The sequence below is a fragment of the Panthera tigris genome, chromosome A2 (assembly GCF_018350195.1).
Source record: "Panthera tigris isolate Pti1 chromosome A2, P.tigris_Pti1_mat1.1, whole genome shotgun sequence".
Classification (NCBI taxonomy): domain Eukaryota; kingdom Metazoa; phylum Chordata; class Mammalia; order Carnivora; family Felidae; genus Panthera; species Panthera tigris.
In genome coordinates this window covers 18,688,655-18,697,400 of record NC_056661.1, presented here as the reverse complement: position 1 = coordinate 18,697,400, position 8,746 = coordinate 18,688,655, and the positions used below count along the sequence as shown (strand labels likewise).

General features: G+C 54.9%; 1 protein-coding gene across 1 annotated transcript in view; it reads right to left on the bottom strand.

Annotated features, from left to right (window-relative positions):
* Positions 1 to 1,007: 1,007 nt before the first annotated feature.
* BSN (bassoon presynaptic cytomatrix protein) overlaps positions 1,008 to 8,746 on the bottom strand; it is a 94,780-nt gene continuing 87,041 nt past the window's right edge. Inside the window, exons 8-12 of the mRNA XM_042978959.1 lie at positions 8,595 to 8,694; positions 7,948 to 8,079; positions 7,634 to 7,688; positions 7,189 to 7,281; positions 1,008 to 5,043 (exon numbers count right to left, since the gene is read on the bottom strand). Coding sequence (XP_042834893.1) covers positions 7,648 to 7,688; positions 7,948 to 8,079; positions 8,595 to 8,694 — 273 coding nt within the window. The 3' untranslated portion in view covers positions 1,008 to 5,043; positions 7,189 to 7,281; positions 7,634 to 7,647. The remainder of the gene's footprint in view (positions 5,044 to 7,188; positions 7,282 to 7,633; positions 7,689 to 7,947; positions 8,080 to 8,594; positions 8,695 to 8,746) is intronic.

Genomic DNA, 8,746 nt, shown 5'->3' with positions numbered 1-8,746 from the left:
TCCATATACCCTGAGCCTGGGTGGTCTTCCACACCTCAGGGACCAGGCTTCCTGCACTCTGCCTTGCCTCTGAGATCCCCACTTGCCTGGACTGCAGCTTCCCCTTCCCCATCAACCACACTGGACTAGTTAAGTAAGAACAGTCCCTACTTTCTGAGGCCACTTACACTTGTGACCACCGAGTATGTACAAGCCTGTCAAGGCCAGAACTGAGAGGAAAGAGTGACTGCAGCCACCAAGCTGAGTGGAAAGGTTGAAAACTAAGATGTTCACCACAGTGTTATTTATTATTTTAAGGAAAACCGGGACCATGGTGCCCAGCCTTCAGGGTGTGTACTATAGACTGGCTATAAATTCATCATGCAACTCTCTGGAGGCTGGGCATTGGAGAATAAACGTCTAAGTACCTGGGATGAACATGTAGAAATAAACAGGAGGCTAGAAAACAGAAGGTACTGCACCTTCTGGCTTCTGTTTAAAATGAAAAAGAAAAACAGGAAGTAAGGACATGTTAACATACTAACTCTGGAGGAAGGTCAGAGGTGAGGCTGATACTCTTTTCCTTTATCTGTATCTTAAGAATTTTCTAGCAGCTCTGGGTTACTCTAGTAAGGAGGTTCACCCATGCTGTTGGGAAAGAACTAAGGTCTGGCAGCCTGCAAAAGTTGAGGGGTTGGGAGTAGACATAGCAAGGTAGATAGGTGTGGTGCTTGTTGGCAGCACCAGGGGGCAGCACCTGCTCACCTGTCTAACCAGGAACCGGGGCCAGAAAGAGGCACAGCCTGGACACACCCGCCTTGGAGGCACCATCCCTCAACACCTGCACAGTGAACTAACTGCTCCCTCCAGGTCCAAACCTGGGACCTGCCCTGACCATGTTTGTGGAGGACCCATTGTTTTTGGCCAGCTTGGTGTAGACTTAGCTGTGGCCTTGCCAACACTTCTACAACATACCCCTTTTACTCTTCTCCCTTTAACTGTAAACAGGACTGTCACAAGTTTGAGGCTTTGTTCCTCTGGCTAAGCCTTACCATTTCAGAAACCATCCCAGAGACAGTCTGTAGGTTGTTTATATCAAGTCCTTTTATTCTGATACCACAGAATTACCTTGTCACAATACAGGGGGAGGGACACTGAAGTACCACGAGTTCTCACAGAGCACAGGAGGACGGCACACAATTCACAAGGTCATGTGGAGGACTCAGGTCATTGCACTTACAACTGTAAACTTGTTTGTTTCACTTTGTACAGCACTCTTCCCCCCCTCCAAGGAGAGAAGGAAAGAAAGGGAGAGAGGCAAGAAGGGAGGGAGGGAAGGAGTGAGGGGAAAGCAAAAACAAGACATGGAAGCTAGCAGAGAAAAGGCTTTGGGCAGCCACCACTCTCCAGGGCACTGCGCTTGGAGAGCAGGAGCTGATTTGATCCCAGAGGCTGAGTGGGGCAGACACGCACACACATACACATTCACACGCTTGTTCACATGCATACACACACAGTTATCTCACGATTTCCATGGCTCTCCAGCGCCACCCCAGTGCACATGGCAGCAGGGCTGCTGGTACCCAGGGAGACAGAGATGATATCTCTGAGGAGTTTCAGTTGGTCAGGCCTGTCCCTCTGACCCTGTCGGAGTCCACGATGACAAGTATTTACAGATGGGGGGAGGGTGGCATGAGGGCAGGGGAAGGGCCATGCTGCCATGGCAAAGGATCTGCCTAGAAAACTCCACATAGGTTCCACAAGACAGGCCATAGTTACTGCCACTGCTGCCCTCTCATCATGGGCCCTGAGACCACATTCTCTTCCCAAGGACTAAGTGGGTGGGTGGGAGGGGACTGTCGCTGTGAAGTGAGTGCATTAGGCCCTGGAGTGGGCAGACAATGCCCTTGCTCATGACACTGGGGAGGCAGGTATGGAGAAGGCCTAGACCACATCCCAGAAACTCTGCCCATTTGGAGATGGGCTCGATGCCCCCCCCACTGCCAAGGTACCAAATGCTGGTCCCTCCGTCTCTGGCTGCAGTGCCTCCAGAGTCACAGCTGCATCTACACAAGGGCTGGGACACTTGTGGCCCAGAGGGGCCTGCTCCAGCCACCTTCACAAGGGGTGATGGATACAGATGTGTCCTGGGGGTACAGTGGGGAGTGGCAGATGTCAGAAATTTCAAACTCAGAAGGCTTGGTCACAAAGGAAATTTGCTGAAAAGTCAACATTGTAGAGCCTAAGACTGGGCCCGATGGAGGCTGACCTGCTGTCCTCTCCCTGCTTGCTCCCTGTTCCTGGTCCCACCCCCTGGCCTTTAGTGGGAAGGATTACTGCCTTGGTCCCCCATATGTCCAGCCACAGGCACATCCCCACACGGACTTGGCCCTGGGTAGTCAAAGGTGATGGATAGTGGCCTCCCTTAGCCCTTGCTCAGATGGGGCTCTTACAGCCCAGGCCTGATCTCTGGGATGAGGCAGGTGTCCTGGGGGATGGGCGAAGCCCAAATCCAGGAGGACCAGGGTCACAGGCCCAAAACAGAGGTCAACAGCCTCCTGCCCCATCCACAGCTGCCAGAGGTAAGCCAGGATCCCCCTCTGAAGGGCTGTGTAGACCTTATAGGAAAGTATGAGAAATGTGGACCCCTGAGAAATGCATGGTGCAAACCAGAGCAAACTGGAGGAAGGCCAGGCCTCGAGGCTCAGTCACAGGGAAGCTGACAAGCAGTGCGATACTTGGGCTTTAGAGATGAAGGGGGGCAGGGAGTTTAGGTCCTGGAGACAGATGGAAAGAGGGTCACAAAAGAACCTTCTGTGAATTTTGCTACTGAAAAGCTTCCCAAGAAACTCAGCGTGAAGCCAGTGTCTATGTGAACACCTGCTCTGGTCCAAGATGACATTGTTAGCTGTCCTTGCCACAAGTGCCAGAGACCTAGCTCTTACTGAGCACTTGCTGATCCCCTTGTCCCAGCCTAGATCTCTTGGCTCACAGACCTTGGAGCCCCCCCGAGCTACAAAGAAGAGGCACGGAGCAGGTACAGTCAGGATCTGGGGTCCCTAGGACATAGCCAGACCCTGCCTCTGTGTCTCTGGCCAAAGACACAGCCCAGCTCTGTGCCTGAGCCATGTCCCACTGAAAGGGGTGGCCAGACGCCTCTGGCTCAGGGATGGGATAAGAGGGGGAGTGACTTACAGATGGAAATCATACAGCAAACCTTCAGAATGTTCACCCACACACTCCTGTGTGGGCTCCAGCAGCATGTCTGCTCCAAAGGCTTCTTTTCACCTGCTATCCTGGTCCGAGAAACCTGCAAGGTGTGCGAGGCCCTGCTCTGCCCGCCCCGCAGCCTGCACGCTCAGGCAACAATTCCAGCAGGTCCTCACTAGCTCGTGCAGAAGTCAGCTAGAAGCACTCCTGAAGGAGAGGTTCTGAGGCAAAAAGAACTCCCAAGCAAGAGGGTGGAGCAGTTAAAATGGATGAAATCGTGCAAAAAGGCTGCGAGCTGTGCATGCTCCACTGCAGGACAGGCGGTGACTCACCTGGCAGCAGCGAGTCCTGCCACAGGTCAAACATGCCACAGACTGAGAATTTCACACACACAGTGGGAGCAGGGGGCGGGGGGGGGGCGGTGTTTGATATGAGCTTATCTATCCAGTTTCTCAATTGCATGTTTGCAATTAACTCCTTATACATAACATGGAATTTATTAAATATTAACAGTTGTCTTTGAGGGTTTATATTTCATTGCATAGAACGTTAGAGATGAGACTGGTGGGGGTGCCCAAGAGGAAGGGAGGCCCCCAAGGTAAGGGCCTTGGGGAGGAATGCCGCCCAGTACGCCAGGTGGGTGGACGGTGCCATACTCCCCAGCACAGGGCTCTGGGCCCTGCCCTCGCATGGCAGAAGCCCTGGCCCCTCTGCTCTGAGCATGCCCACTGGTGATGGCTTAAGAAGGACTGGATTGCACAGTAAACAGAGGTGGGCTGAGGGGCCTTCCTAGACCTCGCCCTGGGGTTGTGCTCTTGGTGGCCTGCTGCCCCCTATTGCTTCTGAGTCAACATTCTCCCTGTGCTGATCAGGGGCAGAGCAGAGAGGAAACCAAACCATCGGTCACAGGTGGTGGTGGAGGGGAGAGGCAAGGAGGCGAGCAGAGAAAAAGAAGGGGGAGAAAGAGAAACAAAAGAAAACTGCTTATGAGGTATACACGTAAATCAAACTGAAATGATTAAGGCTGTTCTTGAAATCAAAAGAAATCCCCAGGTGTATGAACAAGGAGCTGGCTGCTCAAGATGATGGCGGTGTCGCTGGGATGCTCACAATGGCTGGGGAGTTCGGGGGGGGGGGAGCGGGGGGGCGGATGGCTTTGAGATGGTGGCAGGCGTGCTAGCATGCTGCCACCCATGGGCTGGGAGAAGCCTCAGCCAGTGCCCACGCTGCTTTTCGGTGCTATGGCCTCTTATTTCAGCGATGAGACAGTGTTAGGTCCTAATATTTGTAAAGTTCTCCCAACCCCATGCTGGCCACATGGAAGTCTGCTCCGATGTCACCCAGAGGGCAGGGTGAGGGGAGCAGGGCCCTGTGGCCACAGAGGGATCCGGGCCAGCTGGAATGTGAAGGAAACGGAGCCCGGGGCCCCCAGCCCTCAGTCGAAGCCCCTCTCCAAGGCTGTGGAAAAACTTCTGGCATCGTGGAGGGAGGGCAGCGTCCGTCAAAAAGAGGCAGCCTGTGCCCAAACTCTGTGTATAACGCATAGGAAGCCTGGCTGGCCGGGCCGCAGAAAGGCGGCTGTGGGAAGAGCAGCAGGACTGCCGAGGTGGCAGGGTGTCCGGAGAGGGCTCCTCCCTCCCAGCGAAGGCTATTCCTTGAAGGTGGCGCCCTGAGGAGAGCAGTGTCTCTGGAAAGACAATCACGGGTCCCCCGGGGCCAGTGGTCTCAACGTGTCCAGCAGATGCTTCACCCAGACAGCTGCTGTTAGAAAACATCCCGTTCTCAACGGAGGCCTGCCTGCCACGTCCCACCTGGTGTGAGTCTTTGGGCCAAGGGTTTGCCAGATTGCAGATGCTTAGAGGAGAAAAAGAGGAAGGGGGAAAGAAGGAAAGAAAGAAGGATTTTGTCAAGAGCTGTGGACAGCTGCTTTCCATCCCTGCCCTCCTCTTGGTGATCTGCCCATGTGCTGATGGACCAACTTTTCCTCACCCAGGGGGTCCCTACCCATTGAGTCTTGGGGAGATGGGTGCTTGGGCAATTTTGAGGTCACGAAGACAAGGACAGGAAGCAAGGAGTATCCAGGTGGCAGGAAGGGACATTTCTTGAATATAACATAAGTTGCTTGAGCGTGAGGGAGATGGGATTTTGTTTAAAATGGCCCACCTCTCCCAGCCCGCTTCTGAAATGGCCATAGAAGACACCAGGAGATGGGCACTCAGAGAAGTGCTGGCCGTGTGGCCCAATCATTAGCCAGATACCAGAACCTGAGGGAGATTCCTTTAACTACAAAGTTAGTGGTGTCACTGGCCCACCCAGGCTGTGTGGCAGGACGCAGAATAGAACCACGCCCGTGGTTCCTTTCGCTCCTCAGTGACACAGCCCTAGCCCTAAACCCAAGGTAGGTTCTGCCGTGAACCCAGCCCATGGGCTGCCCTTCCTTCCCGTCAGCACAATTTCTGATTTCACATCTGTTCTAGGGCAACTCCAAGGAAACATCCAGCTGGGCGGGAAAGCAGCAGGGAGCCCGCTGTAGTGGGGTGAAGGCAGGAAGAACGCTGGGGGTGCTGCACTGTGGCTACTGTAATTAAAATAAATTCCAGGCTCTTTACTTTGGCCTACAAAGCCCACCCGAGCTGGCTCTCACCCCCTCAGACTTCATCCTGACCGCCTCTCCCCTTGCTGTAGTTCTGGCTCTGCTGGCCGTTTGTCTGGCCTGAAGGCCCACCTGTCCCATCCCAACATCGTCCCGCCTCAAGCCTTACCTCACACTGACTGCTTTCTTTAGAGCAGACCCCCTGCCCCACAACCCTGCTTCACTGGCTTCATAACACTTACCACCTTCAGAAATTACCTTTTTAACCTTTAGTGTTTTTTTTTTTTTAACTTATTTTTTCTCTGTCCCCCTTAAATGGCCTGTCCACTTTGGAGGGCAGGGACCTGGTTTTATCTCCTGCTGTATCCCTCGCACCTGGAACAGGGCCTGGCACCTGCCTAGGACTTGACAAACATTTGTGGAATAAACGGGTAAGTGGATGAGAGACCGGACGTTTCTAGGGCCCCCACTGTTCCTCCAGAGACAGGCAGCTCTTCTGCCACTACACCCAACTCCTTCCTACAAGCAGCCCTGGCCTGGGCTCCCTTGTGATTTGTTCGCTGACTCTCTGGCCCTGCCACACACCTGTCTGCTCACCACAAGAAGCACACAAACCTCTAAACTCTTAACCTGAGAGGTGGTGAAGGAAGGGGAGGGAGAAGGTCCCAGGGTTATGGAATGGTAGAAGGTGGCCCTTGGCCGTGCACAGAGCAGTGCGAGCAGCACCACTAGCCAGGCTACCCTCCCTGCCATCCTGGATGATGCGCTACCTCCTCCTCTGCCACAGAGGCTGGGCTGGGACCAGAGAGGGTTCCAGGAGAAGGCTTCTCATCCCGTGTTGGCCACTGCAGTCCAGGCAGAGCCATGGCCCCTGCGCAGAGGCCCTTCCACTCTCTCCCTGGGCTGACCTGGCTAGGGGCTGAGACTGCCTGTCCAGTGACCTCCCTCTCCTCTCTGTCCTCTTCCTGTCTGCCTCACTTCTCATTTTGCTCTTCCATCTTGCAGGTCATGAGCTCAGCCTGTGAAAGCCAACAGTGTTTTAAGTTCATGCTCATGGCTACTACGGTCTGCAGCATTGGGGACTCAGGCCTCACCAGACTGTCTGGAGCAAAGTCACCAGCACGAGGCCTCAGGGAAAGGGCTTTGGAATCAGTGCCCAGAACGAAGACCCGAAGTTGTGGGAGACGGTTGGCTTTGCTGGGTCCTTCCCTGAGGTTACTGCCTGAGTCATCTCAGCTAGCTTGGTCGTCTCTGGCCCTCGGGTAGCTGCGAGGCCCATCACAGCTGAAGGAAGTCCACCAGCCTCCTCCCAGCTCACATTTGTAGGAGCTACATGGGTCTGGTCAGCCAGGCCTTGGACCTTCACCCCTTCCTCTGCCCCGCCCTACCCTGGACCTGACACTCACTGTTATACGCAGAGTCCAGAGCTGTGCCCAGGCCTCTGACTCCAGAGATTTTTCCACAGCAATGATATCATCTCCTTTCGTCTCTTCAAGAGCCTGTGGAGCATTTACAGAGAAAGGTTGAGGAGGAGCTGTATCCCAGGGGGCCCTACCTACAAACTAAAGCCAGTTCAAAGTTGTGAGAGCCCCGGGAGGGGTGGTAGGCGTGGTGGAGAAGGACAAGGGAGTGTTGGCCCTAGCTTCCCTTTCCCAGGACCCCTATGGAGTTGGCCCCACATTAAGGCCTCTATGCGTTGGGTTCCTCCTTTTCCTCTTCCTCCTCCCACACTCACAGGAGAGAATACTGCAGCTCTGGCCACATCACCACTGCTAAAGACCAGACTCCTCCTAGAGGACTCCTCAGGAACCCCCATGCAAAGGGAGGCAGGTACAGGCAGCCCATACTTACCCTGCAGGGCATGGTCACCAGAATGAGGAGAACTTTTTGCCAAAAGCAGAGACAGCTGTGACAAAGAAAAAGAAGAGAGGCATCAGGAAATTGGACTAGACTCCCTCTTAGCTGGGGCCATTTGGCACAGTGAAGCCAAGCCCACCCCAAGGGGCAAGGACCACCCAGAGAGCCACTGGGCAGCAGCAGGTGGATGTTCAGGCTGGCCTATGTCTGGCTGACCGAGCCTGGAATCATTTCCCAGATGTAACCTCTGCCAGAGTAGGGCCCTGGAGCTGCCGCCCACCATGGACCTGGCTGCAGGCAGTGCCTACCTTCTGTCAGCTTGCCAGCCTGCTCTGCTGCCCCACCAGGGAGGATTTTGGAGAGCACACTCTCACCATCAGCGCCTGGCTGGCCGGCAGGAGCCCCTGGGGTCCCTCCAGGCCTGGCTCTGGCCTTCACGCCTAGGGGGAAAGAAACCACCATCAGGAGACAGGCTTGAGTGGGAGAGCAGCCCTGAGGGAATCTGAATACAGGCAGTTGTGATGTGGGAGAGTGAGGGGGAGGAGAGAGAAATGAAGAGAGAGAGAGAGAGAGAGAGAGAACATGAAGGAAAGGGGTTGGAGGAGGCAGAAAAAGGGAAGTTGAGGAAAGCAAGGAAGGAGAAGAGGAGGATGGAAAGACAGATGGGAGGAGAGAAGGGGAAGGAAAGAGACAGTAAGAAGCTGTGGTCCTGGCCCTGTACTCAGGTTCCCTGACCAGAGCTGCCTGGGCCCAAAGTCCCCAGTGCTGGTGACCCCAACTGGCTCATTCTAACCCCAAGCTTGTTTCCTACGGCAAAGGTCTGCAGCCCCCTGGGCACCTTCGCAGGGAGCAGTGCGGGTGGCAGTGCAGGGGAGCTCAGGACGCCCATGGGTGTAGGGAGAGGGCAGACCAGGAATTCTGGGCCGTGGCTGAGGGCACCAAAATACAGGCTCACCTGCAGGTCCAGGTCCTGGTGGTGGCTGGGCCTGAGGAGGCCTCCCCTGTTGGGGTGCTTTAGCTGTCCCTTTAGAGCCATTTGCCTGCTCTGCCCGTGGCTGCAACACAGAACCCATAGCTCAGATACTGTCCGTGGATTCTGCCCGTGCC